The following is a 19,783-nucleotide window of genomic DNA, read 5'->3' on the forward strand; positions in this document are numbered from 1 at the left end:
GGAAGGGTAAGCTGGGATGAAGTGGGAGAGTAGCACTGACATATATACACTACCAAATGTAAAACAGATAGCTAGTGGGAAACAGGTGCATAGCACAGGGAGATTAGCTCTGTGCTTAGTGACCACCTAGAGAGGTGGGCTAGGGAGGGAGATGCAAGAGGGAAGAGATATGGGGATATATGTACAGGTATAGCTGATTCACTTTGTTGTAAAGCAGAAACTAACACAACATTGTAAAGCAATTATACTCCAATAAAGATGTTAAAAAAAAAAGAGAAAGGAGAATTCAAACAAAGCAAAGTGCTCAGCTCAAACTTCTTAAAAAGACTAATGATACTTTTACAATGGAAATGTTAACACTGCATTTTAAGGGCCTCATTTGGAGACTGTTTGCATTTGCAAGAAAAAAGCAAGCAAAAGGGCTTCCCTGGTGGCGCAGTGGTTGAGAGTCTGCCTGCCGATGCAGGGGACATGGGTTCGTGCCCCGGTCCGGGAGGATCCCACATGCTGCAGAGTGGCTGAGCCATGGCGGCTGAGCCTGCACGTCTGGAGCCTGTGCTCCACAACGGGAGAGGCCACAACAGTGAGGCCCGCGTACCGCAAAAAAAAAAAAAAAAAAAAAAAAAAGCAAGCAAGAAAAAGAAAACAAACCCTCCAAACTGACCATTAGCTACTTTTATTAGTTGTAGATTGCGCTGGCTATGTTCAGAAAAGCTGGCAGATTTCAGCTGATGAATTTCAGTCTAGCAGCCAAGATGATCGACTAAATAAACCAGTTATCAAATGTTAGGGACCTTTATCTGATTTTACTTTGTAGTGCAGCCAGACATAGTTTAAAAACATAGACAGAGCTATCAGAATGAGGGGCTGAGTATGGTTATATGAAAGAATAAAACAGTGCCCCCAATGAACCCAATTTTGTTTAGTAGGATATGGTCCTTATTTTCTCCCAACATTTCCCCATCTAAGCAAGAGGCCCAGATCCTTATGACCATCCTATTCACCAAGGTATTCTTAGAGCCTAGTGCAGTTCCTCACACAGGGTACGTATAAGGTGAATACATTAGATTGCTGGATGATTACACAAGGGCAAGAGTAAGCTCTCAACTAAAATAAAATCATTTCTTCTGTTTATATACCCATGCTAGGGTGTGGATCTTGCAGTAAGTTCTGAGATAGTCTGTTACCTATGTACTCATAGATACAAACTGAAGGAACATAAGCCATCCATCCCTCCAGTCATCTCTTTATCTGTCCCTCCATCTATCTATTCATCCATCTATCCCTCCATCCATCCATCCCTCTGTCCATCCCTTCTTCCATCCCTCCTCCTCCATCCATCTCTTTATCCATCCATCCCTTCATCCAGCCCTTCATCCAGCCCTCCATCCATCCATCCAACAAATCTTTACCGAGTGTCTTATTTACCTGGCAGTATGTTTGGCAATGGGAATACAGAGATGGGACAGAGATCCAAGATCTCTTTCTTTAGAAAGGGTATGTTCTGGAATGGTTTCAGAAAAAGTGAATGGAAGAGCTTGTAATGGAAAATACACCAAGTTCCAAGTCAAACTTGATGTCTAGTAACATCAAACTCATGATAAGGCAAGGGCAATACATGGTCACTGCAGCTGCTCTCACGACTCAGCTGTGAATCCAAGGAACTGCAGTGCAACCCAGCCCAGCACTGGCAAAAACGAAGAGTCATGACTCACAGAATAAAGTGAACATACTCTGCACCATCTGGGGAGACTCTTCTTATGTCTGTGACATGTGGGTAGAAACAGTACGTAAAGCTCTCAGCAGCATTTGATGGGAACTGGAGCCCGAGTTATCAGCAGTCATTGGAAGTGTGACAAATGGTAACGACTGTACCATGCTTTGCTATCTACAGAAGGAGAGGGGGTTGTGCACATCTCGAAAAGGCGATACAGTTGGTAGTGCAGATGTCATTACCAGTGATTACTGATGAGGAAATGGGCTCAGAGAAGGTAAATGATTTGCCCAGTGTTACACAGCTGGCCAGGTGGGGAACTGGCACAGGCGGCATCCTACAGAACAAATTACACACCAAAGGCATTCAATAAATGTTTTTTTTTAAGAACTATAGTCTCAAAGTTGGAAAAGACATTAAAGATATAAGCTTTACTGGTTAACTGAATCCCTTCTGTTATGTCCTACAAAGGGCAGTCTGAGTTTGACTGTATCCTACAACAGGGAACTGACTAACCACTCTTAAAATTTACTACTAAATCAGTAATGCTAATGATGATAGCTTGTGTTTATTTAGAATAGACAATGTGCTTTACATATTTTGACACATCTGACCCTCACCAACAACCCACTTCAGGTAGGTGCTGCTATTCCCATTTTATAGGTGAACAACAAGGCACAGAGAGGTCCAATAACTCACTGCTATGGGCTGAAGTGTGTCCCTGCAAAAGATATGTTGAAGTCCTAACCCCAGGTACTTGTGTATGTGACCTTATTTGGAAACAGGGTCTTTGCAGATGTAATCGAGCAGTGATGAGGTCTTTAGGGCGGGTCTTAATCCAGTATGACTGGTGTCTTATAGGAAGACACAGGCATGCACAGAGGGAAGACAATGTGAAGATACACTGTTCCAGAAGAAGGACATGTGAAGATGGAGCTGGAGACTGGAGTGATGTGTCTACAAGACAAGCAATGCCAAGAACTGCTGACAACTACCAGAAGCTAGAAGAGGCAAGGAAGGATTCTCCTCTAGAACCTTCCGAAGGAGCCTGGCCCCCCTGACACCTTGATTTCAGACTTCTGACCTTCAGAGCTGTGAGAGAATAAAATTCTGTTGTTTTAAGCCACCCAGCTTGTGGTACTTATTACAGCAGTCCTAGGAGACGTGTACACTCACCTAGGTCAAAAACCAGATAAATCATGGGGCCAGGATTCTTTCCCCAGGTCCCACCACCTAGGTCAGCAGGAACACTGAAACATGCTCTCCAAAGGCAGGAAGACCGTGCAATTCACAGCACATTTGAATCACCTGGGTGGTTCTTTAAACTACTGATGCCTGTGTTCTACCCCCGACGAGACTGATTTTACAGATCCAGCTTTGTTTGGAGCACTGGGGTTTCTAAAGCTCCTCAGCAAAGTTTGAGAACCAGTGTCCCAGTTGATTCCACTCTTCCCCTCTAGGGGAGTAAGCAGAACAAATCCACTCTCTCTTTCCAAAGACCAGCCCTCCTTAAACAGGAAGACAGCCCTCCCGTTTCCTCTGAGCCCCTCTTTTCCAGGCTATACATTCCCAGGTGGTCCACTATCCAAAGAAGGCCCGCAGTCAACCGTGCTGCCCCAGAGGACTCCTGGTCACTGTGCCTGCAAATGCACCCATTTTGGGGGAAGCCACAATGTAGTTAACCTTGGACAGACTGGAAAGCAAGGACCGACCCACTGTCCCTTCCACCGACCATATCGTTTTCCACCTGGCCTGGCGTTCTCCCCAAGGTCACGGCTCAGTGGAGGAGGAACATCTCAGGGAGATGCCCACTGGACAGACAGCACCTGCTGGGCAAGGCTGGCCCACAGAATTGGAGCCAAGGCAGAGGCTGATTGTAGTTAGGAGGGAGAGGAGGGGGTCAGTTATGGGTCCTCAGAAGATGAAGTGGATGAGCTGCCTTCTAGCATGTTCCCCTTGCCCAGGGTGGGTGAGAGATGGGCGGCCTCGATCCCGGCTCTGCACTGCAATCGGGTCCAGAGGCTGCAATGACACCCTGGGCAATGAAAGGAGGTCACCTGGCCAGACAGCGGCCTGAGCACACAGAGGGGCCATACGTTTCGCGCTGCCTGCCTCTCTCTCCCCCCGACACCCTTCCTTCCCTTCACCTCGCAGCAAAGATGTTCCTGAGCTAAGGACTGGGACTATGCAGGGAGGACACGCTGACACAATCCTCTCCTCCTCAGAGAGTGGGGAGGAGCAGCGCAGTGAGGGTACCTGTCTCCCCTGGCCCCACTCAGGGCGTCCTGGGAAGAAGAAAGGGAAGCAACTAAAATGGCAGCATTGAAGAGCACTGACCGGCGTCCTAGCCTGTCCTCCGTGACAAGCCTCAGTACAGAGTGACTGTGTGACAGGCAGGGAAGGTGGACGGGCAGGTTCCAAAGAAACAGAGCCTTCCCACCTCCCTCTTGGGGTCCTGTCGGGGGCCTCTCTGGGAACGTACTAGATGGAAAATCAAAGTGAAAACTTTACATCAATCGAGCTCAGGTCAACGCTTGAACTTCTGGAACCTCCACTCCCACAAGGCGGGGGCCAGACAGGAGCAAACCATTTGCGAAATCTCAGGGGCCCCAGCTCTAGGAGGAGTCCCCATCCTGTTTGTTAACACCCATTCAACGCGCAAACATGCCATTTGAGTTACTGTGAGTGAATACGTGGTAACCACACTTAACATTGGTTTAAGTCACATCAAAGTTTGTAGGGGTCCCAATGGGATATTTTCTTAAAAACGAATGGTGCATAAATCTGTTTTAAGTGTTCTGCCCAGATGATCCAGAAGTAGACTTTTGAAACCACACCTAAGACAGGATGCCTTCTCAGAAGGTCTCCAGAAATAGTAGCAAACAATTCCATAATCCCGCTGCGGGAACTTGTCATATGGACATGGACCCTGGGAAAGGTACAGTGAGATGAAAACCCTGCAAACTGGAACATACTCATGGGAAGTCTGACACACAAGTTCTGTCCCTTTAAAGATAAGTAACTTGAAGTCACGTTTTACCCTTTCAGCAAACTTGCCGAAGAGAATCTTAGCACAGCACTAGTAAACAGACAAGGCTTGCCTGAATTCAGGGACATTTCTTTCCTTCAGATTGTAGCCATGTTGCCTGGGTCAACACTGAACTCTGGAAACCCTCACAGAAACATGTCACTTTTCATTGATTTTCCAATTTTGGTTAAATTGCGTTGATCTTTTTTTCCTTTTTGGAGCTGTTTATGTATTGTAGCTGAAAAGGCTTATTTCAACTCCCATAGTAACATACTTATTGCTACTTAACAAAAACCCAAATGACAAGATCATGAACTTGAGACACATTTATCCCCCAAATAAACCTTAAAAATGGAATGATCTAATATATTATCATTTTGGTTTATAAATAGAGACTTACAAAGCATTTTCTACCAGTAAAAAGAGAAGCTGAGATGGAGAAATCACCTTTCTCTTGTAGGAAGAATTTGCAAGTGCCTTCAGGAGAATTAGAGGTTATGGGAAAGCTGGTGTGTGTGCGTGTGTGTGTTCTCGCATATGCATGCTGGGAGGGGAATAAAGGGAGAAATGGAAAGTTCTTACTTGCCTCTGAAGAAGATAATACGTCAGTCAGGCAGTCATAAAAATAGGGAGGTTTGGAAAAAGAATGAGAGACAAAATGGAGGAAATGGACTTAAATGTTCTTTTTTCTGCTTCCTATTTTTAACGAGAAACGATTACATTTTCCAAGTGACAATCAGAGTTTCAATGCAAATTTCAATCTCTTCCTCCCTTTCCAATAATTCCCCATTTCCAGCTACTGTTTCCCACTCTTCACATGTAAAATCTTAGTGTCATCTCCAATTCATTCTCGCCAATATGCCAAAAAAACTATTATTAGGAGTGTTGAAATTGTGGTAGGTAGTGGGCAAACAAACATGCAGATGATCACAATCTCTGTTCTCAAGAAATGTACTGTCTAGGCCAGCGGTGCCCACTAGCACTTTCTGTGATGGTGGTAACAGTCTCTGTCTTGGCCAGTATGGTGGCCACTAGCCACACAGGGCTCCTGAGCACTTGAGATGTGGCTGGTCTGACCAAGAAATAGACTTTTACATTTTAATTTCAAGGATGTCAATTAAAATTTAAATAACCACATGTGACTAGCGGTTACAGCATCAGGTCTAGACCAAGAGGAAGGGGATACTCTTGTGGGTTTTTTTTTTTTTTTTGCGGGGGGCGGGGCACACGGCAGGTGGGATCTTAGTTCCGTGACCAGGGTTCGAACCTGCGCCCCCTGCATTGGAAGGCAAAGTCTTAACTGCTGGACCGCGAGGGAAGTCTGATAGAAGGGGATATTCTTTAAAGAGACAGATGACAGTGTAAAGGAACATGTGACAAATGCCATGTGAGGGCTGCGGGTCACAGCAGTCAGAGACTGAGGGAGGAAGAAGGCTGTGGAAGACTCAGAGGTGGAGCACCGCCTCCTAGATGGGGCGGATCTAACCCAGAATCTTGTGAAGAGCTACAGCGAGGAAAACAGATAGGAGAGGAGAAGACATTTCTCACCCAGGGATTTTTTAAATCAAAGACACAGAGGGGAAAATGCACAGGACTGTGAGGGAAACCCAGCGCTCGTCCTGGGGCAGATGGTGCCTGCAGAAGGTCAGGGTGACTGCCAGGGGGCACGTCAATGGAACGATGCCCTGCTGGGAACAAGGGATCCCAGGATGGGGGCAGATCTGGGGGCGTGATGGAGGCAGAGAATCCTCAAGTGGGTTGACATGCTGTGTTAAGGGGCAAGAGGCTCTCCTATGGAAGGTAGCCTGTGGGGAATGACAGGGTGGCCCTGGAACTTGGGAAATAGGCCAGGGCCAGCAGACAAATGTAGGGGATGTAAGTGGGCCCGGAACACATGCCCCCCTAAGTGCGACAGCTGTTACCAGCTCCATCTGACTGTCACGAGTGGTCTGACCCATCGTCCACATGTGGAAATTGGGGCCCCGATTTCCAGAATTTCTGATTTTCAGAAAGGCTAGAAATTGGAATTTAAAAAAATATAAAATCAAAATATTTGGATATGGCGACTAATGTGAAACTTTAAAACACCCTGGGCCAAACCAAAGAGCAGGCATGTGGGCTGACTGAGGTCCACAGGGCACCTGTCTGTGACACATGACCTGGAAGATGGGTGAGGTTCCATAGAGACAGCCTTGCAGGACAAGAGCAGAGACTGAGGGGAGAGAAAGGCTCGGGCGGAAACACTGGCGCAGGCAGCAGAAGGTTTGAGAAAGAAGTAAGTCAAAGCTACCTGACTCTGTGACAGGGAGGAGAGTGTCAGTGATCTGGGACAGTCACTTCGCTCCCCCCTCCCTCCCCCACCCTCCTGGCAGACAGGTGAGGCAGGCAGAGCCCATAGTCGCTGGGGCCTCAAGAGTAAGTGGTCCGTGATGTATGGTTCCCTGGGGGTAAGGGCAGGGGGGAGGGATACATTGGGAGTGACACGTACACACCACTATATATAAAATAGATAACAAACAAGGACCTACTGTACAGCACAGGGAACTCTACTCAGTGCTCTGCAATGACCTATATGGGAAAAGAATCTGAAAAAGAGTGGATACATGTATATGTATGACTGATTCACTTTGCTGTGCACCTGAAACTAAATCAACTATACTCCAATAAAAATTAAAAAAAAAAAAAAAGAGTAAGTGGAGAGTGAGGAAACAGGCATCGAGTTGAATGAATGCAAATAACCGCAAAGGACATGGCTTTTCCAGTGTGTGTTTTCTGGGGTCACGTAACATCCCATCACCCTTGACAGATTTTCCCCAATCCAACCATGTGTAAATATCTCATTTCCACTGCTACATAAAGTGCCGCTGACGGAAGCCGCACATCTTCCCTCATGTGAAAGCCATGTTCAATTCTCATGAAAAAGAAGTTGTGTGCTTTTCAGCTCACCTCCCGGTCCAGCAGTGCAGGTGACACGACGGTGACAATGTCTCCTTTCTCAGGATCGATGTAGAACATGTTGGGAGAGGGCTTGTCAGGCGTCTGCTGACGGATATTATACCGCAGGAGGGCATTATCCGTGGCCGGGTCGTCCGCGTCAAAGGCTGTCATCCGCATCACCGTGGTCCCTGAGGGGGCAGGAGCAGGGGATGGTCACTTGGGGGACAGCGATGGGCGGAGCCCCTCCCTGCACCTGGGCAATGGCAGTGGAGTGATGTGTCAATCACTTTCCAAATTAAAAAAGCAAAACCTTTCCCCGGCTCCGTTAGGTTTTAGCTTTCCTTCCGCCCTCCCTCTTGCCCCCATCACGTTAGAATACCTGAAATAAAGAAATCTTTGCTGTTCAGCAGATTGACAGCTTAATTTTTCCTTCTCCTGATATGCTGTTTATTTCCACGGGCTTTCATTTCATTGTGGATGTGGCTCTGTGACAATGGCCTTCATTTAAAAATCTCTTATTGAATGCCTACCACGTGGGGGGCCCTGGGCTGGGTGTCGGGGGGAAAAAGAGGTGCCAAAAAGTCATATTCCTTGGGGTCCGGCAGGTCGGCACTAAGCAGGAGAGTGAGTGTTTGAAAATAACATATATATGGAATTTAAGAAAAAAAAAAGGTCATGAAGAACCTAGGGGTAAGACAGGGATAAAGACACAGACCTACTAGAGAATGGACTTGAGGATATGGGGAGGGGGAAGGGTAAGCTGTGACAAAGTGAGAGAGTGGCATGGACATATATACACTACCAGACGTAAAATAGATAGCTAGTGGGAAGCAGCCGCATAGCACAAAGAGATCAGCTCGGTGCTTTGTGACCGCCTGGAAGGGTGGGATAGGGAGGGTGGGAGGGAGGGAGACGCAAGAGGGAAGAGACATGGGATCATATGTATAACTGATTCACTTTGTTATAAAGCAGAAACTAACACACCATTGTAAAGTAATTATACTCCAATAAAGATGTGAAAAAAAAAAGAAAATAATAAAGCATTCACAGCACATTGAGAGAGGGTGATGTGAATACGGATGAGAACAGCCTCATCTAACCAGGGGCTCAGGAAAGGTCGCCGGTGCAGGTGGGTGAGTAGGTGTAAGCAAGGGGAAGGAGGGGCGCCTCAAAGGGAAAGGTACTGTGGTTAATTCCGGTTACAGGGAATGGGCGCGGATGTTACTTGAGCACGCTCTGTGCGCAGCCGCAATGCTGACACTTTAGAAGAAAGATGGTATAAAGACGAGAGTGATGGAGACTATTTGATTGTAACAAGGTTGAGAAGGGTGTCGGATACAGGTCTCGCTCATACACAGCTGACATGAAGGGTGACTGGCATTAGGTGCTTCGGAAGACAACTGGATAGCAACTAGTAAAAAAAAAAATGCATTCACTCTCTTGGCATTTACCCTCAAGAAACACTTGCACGTGTCGACAAGGGGTTTTGGCGGGGATGTTTACGGAGGATCCGAGAAACATTTGGAAAGAACCTAACCATCCAACAACAGAGGAATTGCTAAAATGATGTTATCCCTACACTGTGAAATACTCTGCAGCACTTAGAAAAGGTTGCACATCTAATGTGCTCTAACATGGAAGGCTCTCCCAAACTGGAAAATATCAAGTTGGAAAATGTTATCCATAGTAACATCATTTTTATGAACCTATTTGCACACAGAAAATTCCACAAACTTTATGCATATATTTTTCAGGTACAGTTTATGTCCATAAATGGATAGAAGAAGGTCTATAAGGGGGAACTTCACACTGGCTTTGGTGGTTAAACCTGGGAAAGGAGAGAGGGCACTGGGATTAATAGTGATGCAGGGACGAGGGAAGATGGTGGCCGATCTGCAATGGTTTGATCATTTTTACAAGGAGCATGTATTATTTTGTGATTAAAATTTAATTTAAAGGGACCATAATTATAAACACCAATAGAAGCATGGTCTAGAGTGGAATCTGGCACATTTACCTGCGGGTCTTGACAACTGCGAGCCACCATGTTTGGCTCAGGGTGACGTGCCCAACTCTAATTGTTCACTGTAGTTTACTCTTCTGTGAACGTAGGGCCCCATCTTCTGATTCTGAATCCTCTTGAGCCCACAACATGTGAGCTAATGGGTAAGAGATGGAACCAGTAGACCTATCGTCCCCAGCAGGAATACTCATATACAGAAAATATTCAAGCTTAAAGGAAACATAGAATTCATCTAGTTCAGTCACCATCTCAGTATTCCTTTCCCTTTTATAACAGTGCTTCTCAAGCCATCAAAGCCAGTTTATTTTTTCCCATAATCAGAATCAGACTATCAGCCATTAGGTCCGAACGATCAGGCAAACGGATCTGACCATCCTAAAGTAAGATCTATCTGTTAAATAGTCTCAGTTCATCTCATCAATTTGTTAAATAGTCTCAGCTAATTTCACCAATGTTGCCATTAAACCAGATGCATCCAGACACATCTTCTACTCTGTGTTGTGTCTTTGCCCTTCTTTGTTTCTTTGTGAAACTGTCACAGGGCAGGCCTCAGGGACAGTGTCAGAATAGAAAATTCTCGGCACATGCAGCCCACTTCCTTGCCCCTCGCCTTTGGAAGATGTCAGCAAGCCATCTGGTTCCTGTGCTGTTGCTCACTGAGCTGCACTGTGGAATCAGGGTTCTTTCTCTGCCCAGTGGTCCAGGCAGCCGCTGCCAGCCTGTCAGCATTAGTGTCAAGGGTACGCTCGTTTGTCTTCCTGGTCTAGGAAAACAGGCCCACTTGGGGGTCTCTGTCAGAAATGAAAGGTGACTTCCAGGCTCACATCTCACCCTGGGCCATGCTAAGTGAGCTCCATGCAGGCAAAGACCTGGAAGGAGGCCTCCACACCACGGATGTCACAGGAAACAGTCCTCAGCTAAGTACCTGTGACCTGGTGCCCTGCACTTTGTTAGTGTCTAATGAATGCTTGACTGATGGATCTGTGCCCTATTTAATATGCCTTTAATTGAAGTCAGACACGAACAGGCAAAAGAATGTATATAAAAAAATGAAGCCATCATGGTTTGTGATTGTCATGCCTTCATAGGAAGGAAAAAAAGACCTCTCAGGGTGATGAATTTTTAGTTTCCACCAGGACATTCATTGATAATGTCTTTTTTGGTATTATTTTTTACAGATTTGATAATATGGGATGATAAAAAGTTATCCTGGAATACTCCCAAGGTTACACAGAAGATGTTTTTTATTTTAATGAATTGTTAGGGAGCAAGTGAACTTGGTCTTAAGCCCTGCCTTTGTCTTTACCCTGCTATGAACACACACCTGGATTTCCTTCTGAGGCCCACTTGTGTGGACAATGAGCATTGCTTAAGTCATCTAAATAGGTTTGCAGCATTGAAGAAAATGACCTTGGGGTAACATCTAGGTTCAGGTCTTAACTAACTGTGTGAACTTGAGCAAGTTAATCAACCCTCCTTGAACCTCAGGTTTCCCCATATGCCCCCTCGTAACCTTAGGACATTAGTAACACTTTTCTCCATGGTCACTGTAAGGACTTGATGGGACAATACATTAAATAACTCGGTGCAGTGCCTGGTACGTTAGAGTTCTGAGGAAGATGCCTTTTATCATCGTCCTGTCCTGGGTTCTGAGCCCATCATGGTGGTGCAGGCCATGACCTCAGACAAAGGAGCTCAGAAGTAAGTTGTCTGTAGAAAGCAGCACCTGCTATGGCAGGAGTCCCAGTGTCCCTCATCTCAGAGTTGCCCTGCCTTACCCTCTCCCTCCCGCCTTGTCCACAGTCTTAGTTTATAGATTTGGGTTTCGACTGTGGAGATCACAAATCTATGATAACACATACACATGTGTGTGCATGCATGCACACATACACACACACGCACACACACAGACACACACACACATTCTGGAGCCGCCACTGCTTCTCCATACGGCACTCTAGTCCTCCTCTAGGATCAAGGCTCTATCTTGAGTCCTGGTACATCTGATGGGCCCGACACCCTGTTCTCACCTACTCCTCCTCTGGGGGCTGGATCATGATTTTCATACTTCCAGGCTCTGCAATGGTTGGATAAGCCTCCTAAGTCAGCATTTCCTAAATTGTTTCCAAGGGACCCTGGTTCCATGGGTTCATCAGAGAAACACATTTGGGAAATACGCAGAAAGCACAGGTGAGCAGGTTTCCCTCTTGGAGAACTTCCTAGCATCCTTAATAAGCACATGCATATTGTAAATCTCCAAGGGAAAACAGAATCTGTAGAATTTCCTAAACTTCTCTGTTGATGGAACCTCTTCATTTTAAGAACTTCTTTATGTGATGGGTCACATGGTCCTAAATTTTGCCCTTGGGGGACACAGACTGTGTTCTATTCATATTTACAAGCTGGGTAGCTATCACTCAATAGGTCCTCTGACAATGTTCTCTGGGTAGAATTGCACTCTTGCAACTCACCATAGCTTTGCCTTATTCCACAGTGACTGGAAGTCATGGCTAACTCATTAGTGAGAAGATTGGGCAGCACTGCCTGGACATTTCTCATAACCAGGCATGCTCCCCCACTACCTCTGAGCTCTTTCCCCCGCTAGAGGTCCTTGTTGGACCTGGGTTTAGCAGACATACACCAATTCCAAGTCCAGGGCTGATGTCCAGCATGTAGGCACCAGAACAGTTGTTCCAGGGCCTATGGATGGCCCCTATGCCCACGCCCACGTGTTGGACTCTGAGAAGGGCTCATTTATTTCCATCAGCCCAGCGGCTTCTCATCTGTGCTTATCTGGTGCCTATGTGTGCTTCCCGATGGCAGAGAAATGATAATTATACGACAGACACACGTGTGGGTCCTCCATGTAGTACACTTCTGTCTTCTTCCCCATCACAATATTCTCCCATGTGTCAACAGAAATGATAACCACTCTGTCACTCCCAGAGCTAGATGAACTAGCAGTGGTCCCTCCAAAGCAAAAGAATTACAGGCTGCTAGCTGAAAGCCTCAAGTCAGGCCGTCATTTTCTTTTGTCGAAGGACATGGCTGCCAATGTGATAGGCTGATAAACAATTAGGAGAGTTTTGTCTTGGCCAGTAGCCCCTTCCTCTTGGTTGTGTTTCTCTGATTAAAGACATGTGCTGCCTGGTGTCATGACCTTGAAGCCAGTGTTTGAAGTTCCGCTTCCTTGTGATTTCAGGCATAGTCACACCCTTGAGAAGTGGAGTGCAGCTCTGAAGGTGAGGGGCTGTTTTCAATCTCCAGGTAATGTCAGCCAGCCTCAAGAGTGGGAGACTCCAAAAGACAGCTCGCTCTGTGCCACAGTTGACCAAATTCTACTGTTCTTGACATTTCTTTGTCTTCATCCCCAAACATTTCCTTTACATGATCAAAAGTGTCAGGCTTTTTAAAAAAATGATATTCCTATAAGTGAATAATATATTGAGACATGGACATGGACATTCACGTCTGTATTTGGCAGTGAATACACTTCGATAGCACAGTCGAAGCAACTGTGTGCTTTCCAGGGGGATGCAAAACATAAAAACCGATATGCTCAGAGACGGCAGGCATCACTAAGTGAGCTCCTTAGATGTGACAAAATGTCACGTCATCACAAAGCATCCAACTCATGAGAGGAGGTAGGGCATTCTAGCCCCACCCAAACATCTGTCTCTGTGACTAAACTGTCTCAGGGATGCGCCTCAGAGGTTACTTTTAAAAGAGAACATGGCCACAGATCCGGCACAGCATAACCCACTCCTTCGTGTTTATTCCCGTGTCAGAAGGAAAGCCCTTAGACTCTAGGCACCTTGACTTGTTTAGCTGGGTGGGAGGGATAAAGAAGTATCACGGAGTATGTCTAGTCAGACTGACACTGATTTGAAACTAAATTTCTGTTGGAGTCCTTCAGGTTGAAGGGGTTCTGAGCATCCTGATTCCAAACGCCCAATCAGCATTCTAGATGTGGGATGACAAACCAGCCAGTGTGCCCGGGGCTGAGGGCATTCCAGGACAGACCTGGGCAAACCAGAATAAGTGTGTCACCCTATAGGCCAAGTTCTGCTATCAGATACAGACATATCTCATGGTCACGACTGTCAGAGTACAAACATGAAAATCGCTGCCACTGTGACATCAGTGGCCCGGGACCGGGACGTGCACCTCCCCACTGGTCAACCAGGCTGGGACTGCTTTCTGACCACACACGTGGACACAACCCAGCTCTCTCCCAACAGCTCTTGACGGCGAGAAGAGAACCAGGTGAACAAATGCAGGCAGAACAGTGTTAGAGGCACTGCTGAGGATGTGGGCTGTCTACTTTCAAATCCTGCCACACCAGGAACCATCTGGATATCCTCGGGCAAATTCCTTTACTTTGTGGAACCTCAACTTTCTCACTTACAAAAGAGCATCTCCCTTAACCGGCTATCGTAGCATTGAATGAAATAATGCAGTGTTTCTCAACCTTTATTTTTTCATGATCACTAATATCTAATAAGACACCAAGAGTCTTTTTAGATATTTTTTTCCTACCTGTCATCCCCTGCCATAGATATCTATGATGGCCCTTTGAGGACCACAAACCACTGTAATATCTCATGTTTTTAATGTCCCCCCAAGCACCAATTTTTTCCCTCTTGGAGGTGATAATGTCCCCAATTGAGAACATTAAAAATTTAAATTTTAAATTTAAATTAAAATTTTTAAAAAATTTTAATTAAATTTTAATTTAAATTTTTAATTTTTTGGTAAGTTTTGTTGATATTTTATTGACTGCTGCCATTTGCAACTCAGTTCTGGCGGGGGGGGGGCCCATTGCCATGACGATGGTGATGGGCCAAACGTCTCATGGGACCCAACCACATAGACTGCAATTCATACTAGTTCTGGGACTCACACACAGGATCTATAGAAGCAAAGATCAATTAAAACCTCATAAGGAAACAATCCCTCTCTTCCCTTAGATAAGCCTAGAAACTTCTGTTGAGCACATGCATGCATAACTCATCTTCCTCTGATCTTGTCAATGTTTCCATGTACCCAGGAATTAATAGGGAAACTGTCAAAGATTTGTTGACAGAAGATACCAAACCAATCTGATAGGTATCCAGAGGCAGCCCGCACTCTGCAGCGCATGCACTCCTGAAAAGGCACCCATGGAATGAATCGTAAATAATGTCTTATTTCCCCATTGATAAAGCAGCATTTCAGACCTGCTTTATCTTCATTTGAGGGGGTGTCCAATCAGAAGCTGCTCCTCATAATTCACTTTTTCTGCTTACCTCCAAAACACTCGGCTAGCAGGTGGGGTGGGGGAAGGAGGTGGGCTGTCTGCTGTGGGTGAGGAGACTCTTAAAGCCCTGCCTGATACTCCGGAGGAGAGAGAAGAGGTGCTCTGACTCTGACTCTGACTTTGGTGGGGAGAGAAGGGGGAAAGCAGGTTAGATCCAAGGCCAAGGCCAAGGCCAAGCTGGGAGATTCAGCTTTGTCACCATTTCTCCTTTGGGGGCCTGACCCTCTGTTCCCCAATTATCTAGGGATTGTCATTTACCAGCACAAAGACTCTCTCGCAGTTTTCATTTGGTGGTCAGGCTGTGCATTAGACCTAAAAAGTTCTTGATAATGCGAGTTTTGATGAAGATGCCAATGACCTTTGGCCTCTCTTTTGACAGTAGCCCAGACAGGTTGGCCCTGAGGGTGTGGCTCTCTGGCCCCATTCCCAGAGTGGGGTCATGGGAGCTGGGTCAGGGGTGAGAAGCTCAAATGTCCACCCAGTGCCCACACGGTCACTTACATGAGTAAAGTGATTTTGATACAGTTGGGAGAGGTGGTGGCTAACTAGAGGGTATATGTCCGCCAAAGGGGCAGCTACCTTTTAGTTCAGGGTAAGTACTGCATTTCTGAAATGCAAGTCTGGAGAAGCCAGACCTTTTGATTTTTCAAGACAAGGTGGGAATTTGGATTTTCATATAAACTGTTAAAATATTTACATTTTGGACACTAGTTCAAATGTAAAATACAAGAGATCACTGAGTGGGACTAAGAAAGCCAAACAAAACAGATCATGGCAGGCTTAGTCCCAGGCTCACCAGTTTTCAACCTTTGATCTTGACTGTAGGTAGAGGCAATTCTTTCCCCCAAAGACAGTAACTAAATATTGTTCCTATATCCTCTGGTGATAGATTACAGTGTAAGAAAATGGCATATCCACTATAAAGAGTTCACCCTTCTTCCTTCCACCTCCCTTTTGGGACAGGGAAGTTCCCCTGTGTGGCCCCAGCCCCAGCCAAGTGGGAGGCAGTAGAGACACAACAATACAAACATGTGATGCATGTGTCTAGCGCTAACTTATTTGATCCTACAGTAACTCCAGGAGGTATGTCATATTGTTAAACCCATTGTACGGGTGAGGAAACAAAGACTGAAAAGGCCATATAGTCACCCCGTGAGCCAGGATTTGAACCCTGCTTTACTAAAGAGACTGCGGCTCAGACTGTGAATTGCTACCCAGCATCCATTCTTCCTTGCTTCCTTAGTAACATAACTCTGATTTTAGCTGGCCACATTGCTGACTAGGTGAGATGCTAGATGTCCCAGCTTCTCTGCCAGCTACTGTGGCCACTGACTAAGGTTTAGACAATGAGATATAGTTAGAAGTAAAGTGTGTGAGACTCCTGGGAAGGTTCCTTAAAGGGACCTCATCCAGAATGTGTGTGCTTTTGTAACACCCTCTCTCCTCACTTCCTGATGCCTGGGATGCAGATGTGATGACTATTATAGCTTCAGCAGCCATTGTGGACCATGAGGTGGCCCTTCAAATAAAAGCCACATGATAGAAAGGTAGAGAAGAAAGACAGAGAAAATATGAGTCCCTGAGTCTCTTATGACCAGGGAGCTTCAAGGAAAGCTTGGAATTCCTCCCTTTGGCTTTGTTTACATGAACAAGAAATAAATGAAAGAAAGGTGAAAGCCCATCTTGTTTAAGCCATCATCATTTTGAGTTTGCTATTTCATGTGGTCACAACTAATGTTCTCCGAAAAAGGAGAAAGTAAAGATTGAAGAAAATAAACACATTTTATTAAATAGTTTTACTCTAGAAAGTAAATTTTGTTGCTTTAGCCTAGAGCTAGAGGGCACTAATTTAGACAAGTGTAGAAACATCTAGTCACAATTGGTAGGTATTTTCAAATATTCAAATTGATTTCCACTCACCTAAGTCATCTTGAATCCAGAGATAATCTTTCTATCAGGTGGTAAGACTGTCCTATTAGTAGCCCCCAGCAAATCATAACTTTGTATTGTCCCTTCCACCTGGACTGTGTGTTTAGCCGTCTGACATTCTCTGGCCAATGGGACACATGGAAACATACAAACAGAGGTTTGGAAGTACTTGTTCACAAGAGCTTGTCCTCCTGGAAAGCAGCCGCCATCTAAAGATATCTGGGCTCTCCTGCTGGAGGGGCCACATGTCTGGAAACTGATGCTCCCCGGCCGACATCCCTAAATACCCATCAGACATGGAAGTTGAGGCCATCTTGGACCATTCAGCTCCAGTTGAGCTTCTACATGACAGCAGTCACATGGCCAACCTCAGGCAGGACCAGCAAGTGAACCGCCCCACTGAACCCATCCCAACTTGCAAGATAATGAACTAAATGGCTGTTGTTTTAAGCCACTAAGTTTTGGTGTGTATCATTATACAGCAATAGATAACAGGTAAAGGAGTGTAAGTGGATTAATCTTCACATAGAAGCTAGAAAATATTTTATAATTTAAAAAATAGTGTGGAAGTTGCCATTTTAACTAACCAAATAGCACACCATATTTAAGGGATGGACCAAACTAAAAAGGGACAGGTACGGGCAAAAAACTGATGAGAAGAGAACGCAACCCATTTCCCAAATGTTGGGCTTTTGGGGCTACCAATGACATCACCATAAATCACTGCAATATGCTGACCGCTGAGCGTGGTGGTTGCCTAATGGATATTCTCTGTTAAAGCACTGAATCAAACTGGCACAAAGTATATACTTTCAACGCAGGTTTGAGATGAGTAAGTACCTTCAAATAAGAAGACAACTCTGTTCTTAAAAGTGAGAACACCTTCAATTTTGAGATAGTCGCCCACTTCCTTTAATAGCAGCCAGGAGTGCCTCTGTGTAGCTGCAATTACCACAGGCTTGATTTGAAATGCGATCGACTTCTCCTCTCAAATTTGCTCTCCCTCCCGGGAGCTAGTTGGTTTTTTAAATACAAATTGACAGTCAAATATGTAATAAGTTATGACAAGTTGAGCAATGGCTGTCCCCCATCTGTTTTCAAAGGTTGTTTATTTTTATAGCGATAAAGAGATGGTGGCAACAGAACCACCTTATGATTATTTCAATTCTTCCGTGGCGCCTGCTAAATGTTCAATCTCCACAGTGCCTTTGCCCTATTTCTCTGGTGAGCTGTTGTTTGAGCTGCAGCAGGCCAGATGTTAGGAAAAATAACTGGTTTTGAGATAGAAGGTAACACATGGTAAAACTGGGGTCCCTCCTGTCAGGATTAATTCTATTGCCCTAATTTCTTTGTTTCATCCAGCATTTTTTTTTTTTTTTTGCGGTACGCGGGCCTCTCACTGTTGTGGCCTCTCCCATTGAGGAGCACAGGCTCCGGACGCACAGGCTCAGCGGCCATGGCTCACGGGCCCAGCTGCTCTGCAGCATGTGGGATCCTCCCTGACCAGGGCACGAACGCATGTCCCCTGCATCGGCAGGTGGACTCTCAACCACTGAGCCACCAGGGAAGCCCTCATCCAGCATTTTGAGGTAATGTTTTTCTCAAAACCTATTAAAGGGGGCTTCCCTGGTGGCGCAGTGGTTGAGAGTCCGCCTGCCGATGCAGGGGACACGGGTTCGTGCCCCGATCCCGGAAGATCCCACATGCCGCGGAGCGGCTGGGCCCGCGAGCCATGGCCGCGGAGCCTGTGTGTCCGGAGCCTGTGCTCCGCAACGGGAGGGGCCACAGCAGTGAGAGGCCCGCGTACAGCAAAAAAAAAAAAAAAAAAAAAACCTATTAAAAATTCTATTTAATCTTTTTATCTATAATTCCTTTCTGTGCAGCTCTTTAAAAAGGATCCAGGAAACACTGCTGAATTAACTGATCTTGCCTAAAATACTTCAAAAAAAGCATTTTTAAGTGGAATCTCTATCCCCAGTACTAGATTAGTGCAAAGTAGCTGAAATTCTCTAATGTGAAAATATTTTTTCCATAAAACTGAAGAAAGAAAAGGAAATTGTGGTGTATTTTTTGTTTGTTTGCTTAACCAATTTAAGAGATATTTAAAAAGCAATTCTAGTTCTCCTTAGAGCAGTGGTTTTCAATTGGGGGTGATTTTATCCCTCAGGGGACACTGGGGAATGTCTGGAGACATTTTGGGGTCGTCACAACCAGGGCGGGGTATGTGATGTTGGAACCTAGTGGGTCGAGGCCAGGGATACTGCTAAACACCCCACAATAAATAGAACAGGCCCCACCACAAAGAATTATGCAGCCCCAAAGGTCAAAAGTGCCAAGGCTGAGAAACACCATCTTCGAGTTATTTATACCTGGGTCTCTAAAAGTAACGGCACTTTTAAAATCCCATACCCAAATAATGGAAACAATTTGCCTCTCTTTTGGAACTCTCTCTTGTAGATGTGAAGTTCACTGAGCACAGAGATACTATCTCTTCTGTATTTATTTATTCCCCTCACAGTGGCTCAAATATTAGTACCACAGAATATGCAAATATACAGAGTATATAATGTTTAAGAACATGCTAATACTAAGATGTAAACTATTATATATAGAATGGATACACAGCAAGGTCCTACTGTATATAGCACAGGGAACTAGATTCAACCTCCTGTGGTAAACCACAATGGAAAAGAATATGAAAAAGAATGTATGTATATGTATAACTGAATTGCTTTGCTGTACAGCAGAAATTAGCACAACATTGTATATCTACTTCAATAAAATAAATTTTTAAAAAAGAAGAACATGCTAATTCTAACATCATTTAGTTTTCCTGCTTAAATTTTTTGTTTT

The 19,783-nt window shown here is 45.3% G+C and overlaps 1 protein-coding gene across 1 annotated transcript in view; it reads right to left on the reverse strand.

Moving 5' to 3' along the window:
• The window catches only part of CDH13 (cadherin 13), a 1,033,476-nt gene that overhangs the window by 237,143 nt on the left and 776,550 nt on the right, over window positions 1–19,783 (reverse strand). Inside the window, exon 7 of the mRNA XM_081215776.1 lies at window positions 7,689–7,867. Within this exon, the coding sequence (XP_081071902.1) occupies window positions 7,689–7,867 (179 nt within the window). The remainder of the gene's footprint in view (window positions 1–7,688; window positions 7,868–19,783) is intronic.

Source organism: Mesoplodon bidens, assembly GCF_964165515.1.
Source record: "Mesoplodon bidens genome assembly, chromosome: 18".
Classification (NCBI taxonomy): Eukaryota; Metazoa; Chordata; class Mammalia; order Artiodactyla; family Ziphiidae; genus Mesoplodon; species Mesoplodon bidens.